General features: G+C 40.0%; 1 protein-coding gene across 2 annotated transcripts in view; it reads right to left on the bottom strand.

The window, feature by feature from the left end:
- Positions 1–15,850, bottom strand: part of TLK1 (tousled like kinase 1) — a 374,214-nt gene that overhangs the window by 224,369 nt on the left and 133,995 nt on the right. For both annotated transcript variants that reach the window (XM_073646967.1, XM_073646966.1), the window contains exon 3: positions 12,513–12,575. In XM_073646967.1, coding sequence (XP_073503068.1) covers positions 12,513–12,558 — 46 coding nt within the window. In that variant the 5' untranslated portion in view covers positions 12,559–12,575. The remainder of the gene's footprint in view (positions 1–12,512; positions 12,576–15,850) is intronic.

Raw genomic sequence — 15,850 nt, 5'->3', positions numbered from 1 at the left:
GAGAGGTGTAGTTTACAAAATGGGGTCACTTGTGGGGGTTTCTGCTGTTTTGGCATGCCAGCGACTCTTCAAATGTGACATGGTGTCTGCTGCCTATCCCAGCCAACATAGCGCTTCTTTCTCTTCCGAACCCTGCCGTACATCAAAGCAGTGGTTTTCCCCCACATATGGGGTATCGGCGTACTCAGGAGAAATTGTACAACAAATTTCATGGTGCAATTTATCCTGTTACCCTTATGATAATGCAAAATTAGGGAATGAAAAACATTTTTTATGGGAAAAATGTGAAAATTTTATTTTTACGGCTCAATATTATAAACTTCTGTGAAGCAGCTGGGGGTGCAAGGTGCTCACCACACATCTATATAAGTTCCCTAAGGGGTATAGTTTCCAAAATGGTGGCACTTGTGGGGGGTTTCCACTGTTTAGGCACATTAGGGGCTCCCCAAATGTGACATGGCGTCCGCTAATTATTCAAACAAATTTTACATTCAAAAGTCAAATGGCGCTCCTTCCCTTTCAAACCCTGCCATGTGCCCAAACAGTAATTTGCCTCCACATATGGGGTATCGGCGTGTTCAGGAGAAATTGCACAACAAATTTCATGGTGCAATTTATCCTGTTACCCTTATGATAATGCAAAATTAGGGAATGAAAAACATTTTTTGAGGGAAAAATGTGAAAATTTTATTTTTACGGCTCAATATTATAAACTTCTGTGAAGCAGCTGGGGGTGCAAGGTGCTCACCACACATCTAGATAATTTCCCTAAGGGGTCTAGTTTCCAAAATGGTGTCACTTGTGGGGGGTTTCCACTGTTAAGGCACATCAGGAGCTCTCCAAACGCAACATGGCGTCCGCTAATTATTCAGACAAATTTTACATTCAAAAAGTCTAATGGCGCTCCTTCCCTTCCGAACCCTGCCGTGGGCCCAAACAGTGGTTTTCCCTCACATATGGGGTATCAGCACGCTCAAGAGAAATTGCACAAAAAAATTTGGGGTCCATTTTTTCATGTTACCCCTGTGAAAATAAAAAAATTGGGTCTAAAGTAACATTTTTGTGAAAAAAGTTAAATGTTAATTTTTTTCTTCCACATTCCAAAAATTCCTGTGAAGCACCTGAAGGGTTAATAAAGTTCTTGAATGTGGTTTTGAGCACCTTGAGGGGTGCAGTTTTTAGAATGGTGTCACTTTTGGGTATTTTCTGTCATAAAGACCCCTCAAAGTGACTTCAAATATGATGTGGTCCCAAAAAAAATGTTTTTGTAAATTTTGTTGGAAAAATGAGAAATCGCTGGTCAAATTTTAACCCTTATAGCTCCCTAACAAAAAAAAATTTGGGTTCCAAAATTGTGCTGATGTAAAGTAGACATGTGGGAAATGTTATTTATTAACTATTTTGTGTGACATATCTCTCTGATTTAAGGGCATGAAAATTCAAAGTTTGAAAATTGCAAAATTTTCAAAATTTTCGCAAATAAACGCAAGTGATATCGAAGAAATTTTACCACTATCATGAAGTACAATATGTCACGAAAAAACAATCTCAGAATCAGGGGAATACGTTGAAGCGTTCCAGGGTAATTACTTCATAAACTGGCAGTGGTCAGAATTGAAAAAATTGGCCCGGTCACGAAGGCAAAAACAGGCTCTGGCGCGAAGTGGTTAAGAAATGAAGGTCAGTCAGTCCGAAAAATTGGGAACACTTTGAAAGTGTTCCCAAGTGCAGTTGCAAAAACCATCAAGCGCTACAAAAAAACTGGCTCACATGAGGACCGCCCCAGGAAAGGAAGACCAAGAGTCACCTCTGCTTCTGAGGATAAGTTTATCCGAGTCACCAGCCTCAGAAATCGCAGGTTAACAGCAGCTCAGATTAGAGACCAGGTCAATGCCACACAGAGTTCTAGCAGCAGACACATCTCTACAACAACTGTTAAGAGGAGACTTTGTGCAGCAGGCCTTCATGGTAAAATAGCTGCTAGGAAACCACTGCTAAGGACAGGAAACAAGCAGAAGAGACTTGTTTGGGCTAAAGAACACAAGGAATGGACATTAGACCAGTGGAAATCTGTGCTTTGGTCTGATGAGTCCAAATTTGAGATCTTTGGTTCCAACCACCGTGTCTTTGTGCGACGCAGAAAAGGTGAACGGATGGACTCTACATGCCTGGTTCCCACCGTGAAGCATGGAGGAGGAGGTGTGATGGTGTGGGGGTGCTTTACTGGTGACACTGCTGGGGATTTATTCAAAATTGCAGGCATACTGAACCAGCATCGCTACCACAGCATCTTGCAGCGGCATGCTATTCCATCCGGTTTGCGTTTAGTTGGACCATCATTTATTTTTCAACAGGAAAATGACCCCAAACACACCTCCAGGCTGTGTAAGGGCTATTTGACCAAGAGGGAGAGTGATGGGGTGCTACGCCAGATGACCTGGCCTCCACAGTCACCAGACCTGAACCCAATCGAGATGGTTTGGGGTGAGCTGGACCGCAGAGTGAAGGCAAAAGGGCCAACAAGTGCTAAGCATCTCTGGGAACTCCTTCAAGATTGTTGGAAGACCATTTCTGGTGACTACCTCTTGAAGCTCATCAAGAGAATGCCAAGAGTGTGCAAAGCACTCATCAAAGCAAAAGGTGGCTACTTTGAAGAACCAAGAATATAAGACATATTTTCAGTTGTTTCACACTTTTTTGTTAAGTATATAATTCCACATGTGTTAATTCCTAATTTTGATGCCTTCAGTGTGAATGTACAATATTCATAGTCATGAAAATACAGAAAAATGTTTAAATGAGAAGGTGTGTCCAAACTTTTGGTCTGTACTGTATGTCACACAAAATAGTTAATAAATAACATTTCCCACATATCTACTTTACATCAGCACAATTTTGGAACCAAATTTTTTTTTTTTTTTTTTTTTTTTATTAGGGAGCTATAAGGGTTAAAAGTTGACCAGCAATTTATCATTTTTCCAACAAAATTTACAAAACCATTTTTTTTTTAGGGACCACATCACATTTGAAGTGACTTTGAGGGGTCTTTAAGACAGAAAATACCCAAAAGTGACACCATTCTAAAAACTGCACCCCTCAAGGTGCTCAAAACCACATTCAAGAACTTTATTAACCCTTCAGGTGCTTCACAGGAATTTTTGGAATGTGATGAAAAAAATGAACATTTAACTATTTTCACAAAAATGTTACTTTAGACCCAATTTTTTTTTTATTTTCGCAGCGCTAACAAGAAAAAATGGACCCCAAAATTTATTGTGCAATTTCCCCATAGCACGTAGATACCCCATATGTGGGGAAAAACCACTGTTTGGGCGCACAGCAGGGTTCGGAAGGGAAGGAGCGCCATCTGACTTTTTGAATGTAAAATTTGCTTGAATAATTAGCGGACGCCATGTTGCGTTTGGGGAGCCCCTGATGTGCCTAAATAGTGGAAACCGCCAAGTGACACCATTTAGGAAACTAGACACCTCAGGGAACTTATCTAGATGTGTGGTGAGCACCCTGAACCCCCAAGTGCTTTACAGAAGTTTATAACATGGAGCCGTGAAAATAAAAAAAATCTAACTCTTTCCACAAAAATTATGTTTTAGCCCCATTTTTTTTATTTTCACAAGGGTAAGAGGAGAAAATGGACCCCAAAAACTGTTGTGCAATTTTTCCTGAGTACGCCAATACCCCATATGTGAGGAAAATACAGTGTTTGGGCGCACGGCAGAATTCAGAAGGGAAGGAGCACTATGACTTTTTGAACACAAAATTTGCTGGAATTCAGAGCAGACGCCATGTTGCGTTTGGAGAGCCCCTGATGTGCCTAAATAGTGGAAACCCCCCACAAGTGACCCCATTTTGTTAACTAGACCCCTCAAGGATTTTATCAAGGAGTATAATGAACATTTTGAACCCAGAGGTACGACACAGAATTTGATAACATTAGGTCATCATATTGAATAAGTTGTCATTAGTCTTCAGCACAAGTGCTCGCTACTTGAGTTTGCATCGGGTACTTGGGTATGCACCATGTATCGCGCAAGCTCGAGGACATGCTTGAGTCCCCGTCCGCATGTTTCACGGTTATTAGAAACCCCAAAAAATCCACGCGGGGATCGCTCGTGCATGGCAGGCAATTCCTGCGAGGTTATTTTGGCCGTGAAGCATATGGGGCGGAGACTCGAGCATGTCACTCCAGCACCCGCGATACTCAGTGCATACCCGAGCACCCGATGCAAACTCAAGTAGCGAGCACTTATGCTCAACACTAGTCGCCATATCGTCATTTTTTTTTTTATTTTTTTTTATTTTTTTTTTTTTTACTTTTGAAAAAAATCCCAACCCTAATACAACCCCAACGTTTATTTTTTACGCTGTTCCTCGTGCGGTATAAGTGATTAGACGACTTTATTCTTCGGGTCGGTGCGATTACAGTGATACCAGAATCATATCGGGTTTTTAAGATAGACAGCTGTCACACACTAAAAGACACATTTTTTTGCATAACCTAGTTTTTGCATCGCCATATTTTTGAGAGCTATAATTTTCATATTTTGGCCGACAGTCATGTGACGGCTTGTTTTTTTGTGGGATGAGTTAACGTTTTATTGGTACCATTTTCAGGCACGTGACATTTTTTGATCGCTTTCTATTCCGATCTTTGGGAGGCAGAAAGCACAAAAACCAACAATTCAGGAATTGTTGTTTTTTGTTTTTTTGTTTGTTTTTTATGGTGTTACGCATGTGCTAAAATTGATAAGGCAGCGTTATTCTTCGGGTCAGTACATTTACAGCGGTACTACATTTATATTGTTTTGCTATGTTTTGGCGCTTTTACACAATAAAAGCTATTTTATAGAAAAAATTATTTTTTTGCATCGCTTTATTCTGAGAGCTATAACTTATTTTTCGGCTGATGGAGCTGTATGGTGGCTTGTTTTTTGCGGGACAAGATGACGTTTTCAGCGGTACCATTTTTATTTATATTCGTCTTTTTGATCACGTTTTATTCCATTTTTTGTTTAGCGGTATGATAACGCATAGTTTTTTGCTTAGTTTTTTATTTTTATTTTTTACCATGTTCACTGAAGGGGTTAACTAGTGGGACAGTTTTATAGGTCAGGTCGTTCCGGACGCGGCGATACCAAATATGTGTACTTTTATTTATTTATTTTCAGAATAATATTTATTGATGGGTACAGTATATTTTTATTTTTGGTGGGTTAGATACATAGTAACATAGTCTTTCTTCAACCTTAAAAACTAAGTCCATCTAGTTCAACCCATAGCCTAACATTTTTTTACTCTGATCGCCTGTATAGTTTAGGGATGGGCACCATCCCTGTGCTATACAAAGCGCTGCAGATGCAGAAGGTACTTTGGTCTTGCACTGCGCATGATCGAAGTATCTTCCCGCTGTCTGGTGATCCGGATGTTGTCATGACGACATCCCAGTCACCATGACAACCACGGAACCCGGCCTCAGACAGCGCGGGGCAGCGGGGGAAGAGGCGAGTATGCAGCGCTTACCTCCGCAATGCTGCGATCAACTTCGATCGCAGCATTGCGTAGGTTAATGTGCCGGGAGCGGTGCAGGACCACTCCCAGCACATAGCAGCGGGTGTCAGCTGTGATAATCAGCTGACACCCGGCGGCGATCGCGCCCGCACAGCTTGTGTGCGGGCGAAATCAACAGGGCATACTAATATGTACCTGGCTGTTAAAGCCCACGGCGCAGGTACGTATTAGTACGCCCATGGGCTGTAAAGGGTTTAAAGTAAATGCACCCCAAAATGGTGTAAAAAAAAAAATTAAATCCATCTTGAGAAATGCAAATAGAAGGCTACATAAAACTACACTGATACATGTATGAATTACATATAAAACTTGTTTGAGGGGAAATATGGAAAATGCAATTCTGCTATTATTTTTTAAATGTTTAGTTGTTAACTTCAATCCATGGATCATTACTATCATGTGATACCATAACTATATAGTAATTTTTTATGTTTTAGCAGTTTTGCTTTGTAGTTTTAATGGTGAATAAAATAACTCTTACCACAGTCATACATGCTGTTGAAACCAGAAGTTTACATACACTATATAAAAAGACACATATGCATGTTTTTCTCAATATCTGACATGAAAGCAGAATAATCTATTCCCGTTTTAGGTCATTTAGGATTACCATAATTTTTAACATTTGCCAAATGCCAGAATAAGGAGAGAGAGAAAATGTTTTAAGGCATTTTTATTACTCACTGCAAAGTCAAAAGTTTACATACATTTCATTAGTATTTGGTACCATTGCCCTTAAACTGAATGACTTGGGTCACACGTTTGGGATATCCGTCCACAAGCTTCTCACAATAGTTGGTTGGAATTTGGGCCCATTCCTCCTGACAAAACTGGTGTAACTGATCCAGGTTTGCAGGTCGCCTTGCTCGCACCTGCCTTTTCAGCTTTGCCCATAAATTTTCAATAGGATTGAGATCAGGGCTTTGTGTCTAATACATGCATGCATGTGTCTTTTTATATAGTGTATGTAAACTTTTGGTTTCAACTGTATATACACATACATACAAAATCCCACTTATTAAACCTGACAGGGCACACCTGTGAATTTAAAACCATTTCCGGTGACTACCTCTTGAAGCTCATCAAGAGAATGCCAAGAGTGTGCAAAGCAGTCATCAAAGCAAAAGGTGGCTACTTTGAAGAACCTAGAATATAAGACATATTTTCAGTTGTTTCACACTTTTTTGTTAAGTATATAATTCCACATGTGTTAATTCATAGTTTTGATGCCTTCAGTGTGAATGTACAATTTTCATAGTCATGAAAATACAGAAAAATCTTTAAATGAGAAGGTGTGGCCAAACGTTTGGTCTGTACTGTACTGTACATATATATATACTGGTAAAGTGGTGGAGGGGAGATATGTTTCTCTGAGGCTATGGGCATCAGTGAATTGAAACCGTTAAGTTTCCTCAAGCTTGTTATGTGCAAGGAGGGGTTATGTCTACATTTCCAAAGTGCGTGTTTTTATGAGAACAACCATAGAGCGGGTGGGAGGTTGTTCTCCAGATCTCCTCCTCAGGGTGTGGTCTGGGGGAGGTTTAAATACTCAGCCAGCTCAGGCATTCAGAGTTCAATGTCTGGAGAAGTAAGCTCCAGAAGGGAGCTTGTGTTTGAGCCATGTGGAGTTGCTGAACTCTCAGCAGGCGAATCCCTGCTACTCCAAGGACTGTGTTCTTTGTGTTACCATTTTTGCTTTGTTTTCCTGTTTTGCCCAGCGGGCTGTGTTGATTTTTATGGACTAAAGGTTGGTTTATGCAGCATTACAATAAATCAACCAAAGATTTAAAGAGACGGCGTACCTGTGTCTACCTCCGTGTGCAGCCTAGTGAGCGATCTACCACAAATATATATTATATATACATACATACAGTACAGACCAAAAGTTTGGACACACCTTCTCATTTAAAGATTTTTCTGCATTTTCTTGACTATGAAAATTGTACATTCACACTGAAGGCATCAAAACTATGAATTAGCACATGTGGAATTATATACTGAACAAAAAAGTGTTAAACAACTGAAAATATGTCTTATATTCTAGGTTCTTCAAAGTAGCCACCTTTTGCTTTGATGACTGCTTTGCACACTCTTGGCATTCTCTTGATGAGCTTCAAGAGGTAGTCACCAGAAATGGTCTTCCAACAATCTTGAAGGAGTTCCCAGAGATGCTTAGCACTTGTTGGACCTTTTGCCTTCACTCTGCGGTGCAGCTCACCCCAAACCATCTTGATTGGGTACAGGTCTGGTGACTGTGGAGGCCAGGTCATCTGGCGTAGCACCCCATCACTCTCCATCTTGGTCAAATAGCCCTTACACAGCCTGGAGGTGTGTTTGGGGTCATTGTCCTGTTGAAAAATAAATGATAGTCCAACTAAACGCAAACCGGATGGAATAGCATGCCGCTGCAAGATGCTGTGGTAGCCATGCTGGTTCAGTATGCCTTCAATTTTGAATAAATCCCCAACAGTGTCACCAGCAAAGCACCCCCACACTATCACACCTCCTCCTCCATGCTTCACGGTGGGAACCAGGCATGTAGAGTCAATCCGTTCACCTTTTCTGCGTTGCACAAAGACACGGTGGTTGGAACCAAAGATCTCAAATTTGGACTCATCAGACCAAAGCACAGATTTCCACTGGTCTAATGTCCATTCCTTGTGTTCTTTAGCCCAAACAAGTCTCTTCTGCTTGTTTCCTGTCCTTAGCAGTGATTTCCTAGCAGCTATTTTACCATGAAGGCCTGCTGCACAAAGTCTCCTCTTAACAGTTGTTGTAGAGATGTGTCTGCTGCTAGAACTCTGTGTGGCATTGACCTGGTCTCTAATCTGAGCTGCTGTTAACCTGCGATTTCTGAGGCTGGTGACTCAGATAAACTTATCCTCAGAAGCAGAGGTGACTCTTGGTCTTCCTTTCCTGGGGCGGTCCTCATATGAGCCAGTTTCTTTGCAGCGCTTGATGGTTTTTGCAACTGCACTTGGGGACACATTCAAAGTTTGCCAATTTTTCGGACTGACTGACCTTCATTTCTTAAAGTAATGATGGCCACTCGTTTTTCCTTACTTAGTTGCTTTTTTCTTGCCATAATACAAATTCTAACAGTCTATTCAGTAGGACTATCAGCTGTGTATCCACCAGAATTCTGCACAACACAACTGATGGCCCCAACCCCATGTATAACGCAAGAAATCCCACTTATTAAACCTGACAGGGCACACCTGTGAAGTGAAAACCATTTCCGGTGACTACCACTTGAAGCTCATCAAGAAAATGCCAAGAGTGTGCAAAGCAGTCATCAAAGCAAAAGGTGGCTACTTTGAAGAACCTAGAATATAAGACATATTTTCAGTTGTTTCACACTTTTTTGTTAAGTATATAATTCCACATGTGTTAATTCATAGTTTTGATGCCTTCAGTGTGAATGTACAGTTTTCATAGTCATGAAAATACAGAAAAATCTTTAAATGAGAAGGTGTGTACAAACTTTTGGTATGTACTGTATATATCTCTCAATAGAACACAGTTAACAATGTTTCCCTTCAAACAAGTTTTGAAACAGTAACCAATAAATTATATGTATGATGTGAAGCTCTTATATATACACACACACACACACACACACACACACACACACACACACACACACACACACACACACACACACTAAAAAAAAAAATAAGAAAAAAAACATTGGGTCTTGGAGGCCCAGCCTATTTTTGCACTTTCCAAGCCCATTTTCTGCCCCCATGAAAATGTAGTCAAATCTGCAGGCAACATATTATATAGGAGGCGTTAAGTAGATTGATATATAGTTTTTTTGAGAAAAGATTCAGTATAACCTGTGTTTTAACCAATTAAACCTCTGTGCTTTTTGGGATCTTTGGTCCAGTGGGTGGTCCTGTCAGTGATTGACAGCTAGCGCTGTATGCACACTTATACAAAGAAAGCTGTCAATCACTGATAGGACCGCCCAGTAGACCAAACATCCCAGAAAGAGCAGAGGATTAAATTAATTAAATACAGGTTACACTGAGTCTTTTCTCTTAAAAGTTTATGTTAATGTACTCAGCTCTCCCTGCTCTATAACATGGTGCCTGCAGATAGGATTTTATTCTTATGGCGACAGGTTCCCTTTAAGAGTTTAAACAGTATGTTTACATAAAGAAAAATATTTGGTTATTAGTAGCTTGTTCTCAGACTCCGCTGTTTACTATTTTTGGATGATCATCCTTCTCAGACTTACCTTACATCAAAGAAACTATTGCAAATCTATGAATCATCCCAACATATAGGACACAGAGGCTTTCTAACAGTCAGACATATTATTGTGTGAGCTGATACTTTGTTGATGGTCTTGCTTATTAGACTTTTCACGGGTTTAACTATATAGTTAGTAGCTATTTTCTTGAGGGTCCTTAGCACCTGTCTTGTCCTCTCAACAGCGAGCCAGATGTCGTAAGGAATGTTGTTGTATGGAGAGCAGACACATGATGCGATGTGTTGTCAGATACTTGTAAAGGGTCATAAGGTGATCTATTTCAGGAATCTAAAGTTACATTCATGGTCTGTTTCCGGGACAGCTTCATTTATTAAAGCAAACAAAACCAAAAAGGGAAGATCCATGAATCTTTTATAGGAAACCACGTTGTACGTGATGCTGACCAATGTATCCTACTGCTACCATCTCCAAAAAAAAACAAAACAAGACGTTAGTAAGGCTGCTGACACCTTACCTTGGTGTCATATACATGGAAAGCATAAGAAAAAAAAATTCTTTAATATGCCACTATTAAAATTGTTGCCTCTTGATAGTGATACGTTCCAGTTATAGAGCAGCCAGTCTGCCCTCCGTCCATATGCGAGTTTGGAGTATGCTCAGAATAGTGAAAGGGTCTTATGAATAAGTATTTGCAGTATTAGACCCCCCAAAAAATGTGTTTATTTAAAAAAATTTTGTCCCTTCATCTTGAGACGGAGGTCATTTGACCCTTTTTTGCTAATCCTCAGTGGCTGTAAGTGGTTGCACATGGGAGGGGTGAATTTAAACAGGTCTTGCCATTATAGTATATTGAGTTCGTGGCAATAGACTTGTATATAAAAATGGCCGATTTCAACCAAAATTTAGCTAGAAAAAAAAAAAAAAAAGAAAATAATGATAGCTTTAGTTGTGCAATTACAGAATGTCATGATCCGAAATTAAGTCCGTCGAGTTTGATCACCTTGTCCTACAGTCAAGAGAAAGATCTTTTTTTTTTTGTTGATTTCTTTGAAAGAACATTCTTAGAGAAGAAATATACATCTCCTATGTCACCTGGGGTAATTGAACACATATGCCCAGGTTGAACTACTTGAATAGCCAATATAGATCAAAATGAGTAATGCCAGTAGAGAAGGATAGGTCGATTTGCGGGACTCCAGTGCATTGGCCAGACTAGTAGTTGCTGATCGCATGTCAGTACTCTCTGGCCATTGGCTCATGAATCTCTTACCTACCGGGATCCCCGGCATGGCTTTTGATTAGTCAGACTGACGTGACATCATCTGTGGGATAAGCTGCAATGATGATATCACGCCAACCCTGGCTAATCAAAAGTCGGAGTCAGAGAGATAGAGAGAGTTAGAGTCGGATGCCAGAACCCGAACTTCCACGGGTCCGCTCATCCCGATTCACCAAATTGCTTTAATCTAATGTGTTTAGCCACCTCAAGAACCAAGTGAGCTAAGGAAAACTATTTCTGCAACGGTTTCTGTTTTGTTTAATAAAAGTTGGTGGAGTTGGCACACAAATCTGTTTGTGAGTTTCTCAGTTTAAAAACTGACCCTTTCAAGTAAAAGGGGGATCCCCGGGAATAGAAAAGAAAACATGAAAAAAGAAAAAACGTAAAATTATAAATAAATTCCAAAATACTTTTAATTAGTAAATCACACTCATTTTGTTTAGTTGGGTAATCACTATAGTACATTAAAAATGGCTGCTGTCTCGCTATACTAACAAAAACCTGTCCTAGAAAGTTAATAGGACAGGTGTCTGTGAGCATGTGCAGGAAGAAGCTCTGCCCCCAGCCTTCATGTGTAGGAAGTTTTGCTCCCAGTGGATATTCTAAACTTATACTGGAGAAATCCAAAGACTGTTCACACTAATATTCAGAAGAGTAACTATAGTGGGCGCATGGGATCCAATCGCACACAGGTTCTTGAGCCTAGGGCGGATCATCACTTTAGCTCATATGAGGAGAGCAATACTAATACAACCCACGATAATTTTGGACCCTGTTGGAAATTTTGCATTGGGGTCCACAAGTTTCAAGTTACGACACTGCTGCTAAACGGCTGCTGCAACCTGGAAATAACCTATTACGTTCCTAGACAATATGAGAGCCCTTTGCTATTTAAATGAATTTTTGATTAGACACCAGGTCTGTTAATTTGTTTTCTTGTAAGCCTTCTATTTTATGGTTTCTGTGCTGATTTACAATAATCCAAAGTGTGAACCATGAAGCTTTTTCCTAATACGTATACTTTTCTACCGAAAGGATAATTGCATTTAAGATTCATTTTTTAAGAGGGGCAATGAATTATATGAGAATTCTCATAGTCATTTGATCATAAAGAATGCATTCACAACTTGTTTTACTGGATAAAAGAAAAAGATGAGATGAGATAATCCAAGTAATAATTTACTGGAAGTACACACAATACAAAACCTACAGCTCATTACCCATCGTGAAGGTGCTCCGCAGCGGTTGCCAGGAGAAGCCTACGCTTCATTGTTGGGCAATCTAGGTAATATTATTTGCTTTTGACCAGATTGACATATTTACTTCAAAGTGAATTTGCATACATAGGTACACGAGAAAAAGTGGAAAGAGAAAATGCAATTATTTCTATAAAATTCTAAAGATGAAGTATACAGTGCAGATACTCACCCCAATGCAGTAAATAGTCGGTGTTCTCAACAGAAGTGTAGGACATTGAAAACTCGCCTTTTGCTGAAAAAAAATTACCCATTGTTAGTTTTCAGTGTGGATGACAGATTGATTTCAATGGTCAAATATATTAAATTGCAGAAAAAAAAAAATTCATTTGAGAAAATAAGAAACAGTAATTTCAGTACATGCAGATCAACAGGCTAGGAAAATGTATGCAGAAAATAAATCATCCGATCAAGAATGAAACAATTCCTAGTCTCTTTCGGGAAGATAAGACAAAAGAATCTGGGTCAGAAAAAAAATAAGGAAAAAAGAGAAATCTAAGAATGAAAAGAAAAAAAAACTTACAAGAAGTGAGTGTAAATAATGTGTGGAAGTTTAAAGGTCTACCATTTGCATAATGTCATGTAAAGGGCTTTTTTTTTCCCATTGGGCTTGTGAAAGAGGCTCCAGGGGTCCAACACTGACAATATAAGGCTAGTTGCAAAGTCACGTGAAATAGTAGCAGGTGACCCTATTTGATGGTGGATATATGTCCTGGAATGATGATAGTAGAGCTAATTCAGCAGTTATGAATGGATATAATTATGTGAAATCATCCCATCTTCCATCGGTTGACAACCCCACCATATGAACAGCATGGAGCCTGTCTTTTTTTCACATCTCCAAAACAAGACTGACAAGCAAAGATGTGATCCAGTCTTATTGAGGTTTATTACCAGCTTATAAGGATTTTAAAATTGGTCTACTGTAATTTACGGGTTATTGAGAGTTTACACCTATTGGAAAAGGCTTTAAGTATATGCTTGACGTTGAGTAGCTATGTCTCCCACACACAGTACAGAAGGAAGAGAAGGATGTTAAGAGGCCATACGATGATAGGGACCTTCCAACTCAGGCACACTCTTGTCATTGCTTTATAAAATTGCTGACCAAAAAGGACTGAACTCCAAAGTACATGATACTCGTCCCTCTGATGTATTTCTTATGAGATGAGGTTTAAAAGCGTATTGCTGTCTCAGTTGAAATATCACAAAACCAAACAACTCAACATCACAAGCGAGAGCAGTAAATACTAAACAAGTAAATGACATCAGAGACCTTCTCAGACATCTGGAGGAATGGGCAATGGAAGCCAAAAGGTTTGAACTAATATAGACAAACTGGAGACACACACATTGAGGATTGACAGGGCTCATACAGTTTTAAACAAAGAACTTCTCCCCTAATCCCAAGGGGGCCAACTGCAGAGTCACATGAATTCAAAGAAGCCATAAAGGAAAAATTACCAAAATTTCCTTAACCCCTCAGAAGAGGATGCCATCCACCAGATTGGTAACATCTAAGGCCCCTCTACTACAATGTGCTACAGATCACTCCACCCCAACTCCTGGACTGAGCACTCTTCTCTACTTCCAATGGAAAACGGTTCATCCACCTAAACAAAAATTCCAGTGCCATGTCTCATAGGGTTTTGTGGACACTGGACCTCTTTAATCTAATTCTTATTTGATTAGGACGTCCTGATTTCTCTCCTATACCATACTCTGCAGCTCTTCTACCTACCTTCTTAACCCGTTAAAGATCGGACCTGTACCTCCCTTCCCTACTCTTCCTATTGCCTTTCTTTTATCCCACCTTCATCTTGTTTTTATGATCATTTATAATGTTTCATAACCTTGTTTCTTGTGGGTTTTTTCTCTCACTGATCGGTGAATTTTGTCACCTCTCCTGTCCCCCTTTCATTTGTGAGCTCTTCGCGTCCACGGTTTCATTTGTTTCTCTTACACATAAATGCTCCACAAAAATTTTCTTCTTGTGATTTCTATTGGATAAATGTTAACTTATAGAACAGTTGGGGTCAAACCGCTGGGACCCCCACCGATTGTCAGAAAGGGGCACTTTGATCCCCATTAGAATGTAGAAGCAGTGCACATGCCCAATATCCACTCTAGTCATTCTCTATGGGACTGCCGAAAGCAGCACTTGGCTTTTTCCAGTAGCCCCTGCACAGTAGTCTATGGCCCCAGACTGGAGTCATGTTAATTTCCTCCTATATGCAAGCATCACTGGTGCCTCTTATGATTAGGATCCCTGGTGCGAGGTCATTGTTGTGGTGTGACTTAGCAGAAAAGGCTTCAGGGATACTGGAAGATAGGAGGTCATTTGCAGAGCTCTGGTCTGGGAACCACAGAGTTTCTGACCTGGTCCCTGGACCAAGGTCTCAAGAGTGTCTTTGCTAAATTCTAAATATTTCACTTCACTCCCTGAAATCTCTCTTGGGCACAAAGTTCATAATCCAGATGATATTGCAGAAGTTATCAAAGCACACTGATTGAGCTAAAGACCCTGACACCGCTAAGCCTGCATGTTTCCCGGCAGATGATGGCTGTCATATTCAGCCATCATCTGCTGCCAACAGCTCTGCCCACAACTGCTAACCTGTTCAATGCTTCTGTCAATTTCTGACAGCGGCATTTAGAGAGTGTGGAACACTGGGCACTTGTCCGCATGACACGATGGGTTGCCCCGACTCCACGAGGTCTGCTGAAGACTCATGGCGGTACTCCTATGAAAGCCAAGCCGTGGCTGGCGTGCTCCACTTTTCAGCTACATGCAAATGTTATATTTTCAATCAATCAGAAATGTATATAACAATGAACTGGGCAGATTGTTAACCCCTTTAACCCCGGGCCATTTTCTATTTCTGCGTTTTCGTTTTTTGCTCCCTTTCTTCCCAGAGCCATAACTTTTTTATTTTTCAGTCAATATGGCTATGTGAGAGCTTATTTTTTGCGGGACGAGTTGTACTTTTGGACGACACCATTGGTTTTACCAGATCGTGTACTGGAAAACGGGGAAAAAATTTCAAGTGCAGTGGAATTGCAACAAAAATTGCAATTCCACAGCTGTTTTCTTTACCATGTTCACTAAATGCTACAACAGACCTGCCATTATGATTCTCCATGTCATTACGAGTTCATAGATACCAAACATGTATAGGTTCATTTTTATTTAAGTGATAAAAAAAAATCCAAAGTTTGTTAAAAAGAAAAAAAAAAAACGTCATTTTCCAAGGACCCATAGTGTCTCGATTTTTCGGGATCTGAGGCCGAATGAGAGTTTATTTTTTGTGTGTCGAGCTGACATTTTTATTGATATCATTTTGGGGTAGATATGATGTTTTTATTGCCCGTTATTGCATTTTATTTCATTGTTGCGGCGAACAAAAAGAACAAATTCTGGCGTTTTGACTCTCTTTCTCTTTACACCGTTTACAGATTGGATTAATTATTTTTATATATTGATAGATCGGACGATTCTGAACGTGGCAA

This window comes from Phyllobates terribilis, unplaced genomic scaffold (genome assembly GCF_046119375.1).
Source record: "Phyllobates terribilis strain yellow unplaced genomic scaffold, ASM4611937v1 Scaffold_9__5_contigs__length_417890890, whole genome shotgun sequence".
NCBI classification, from domain to species: domain Eukaryota; kingdom Metazoa; phylum Chordata; class Amphibia; order Anura; family Dendrobatidae; genus Phyllobates; species Phyllobates terribilis.
Note: the sequence above shows the minus strand (reverse complement) of the source record. Positions and strands in the feature narration are given on the sequence as shown.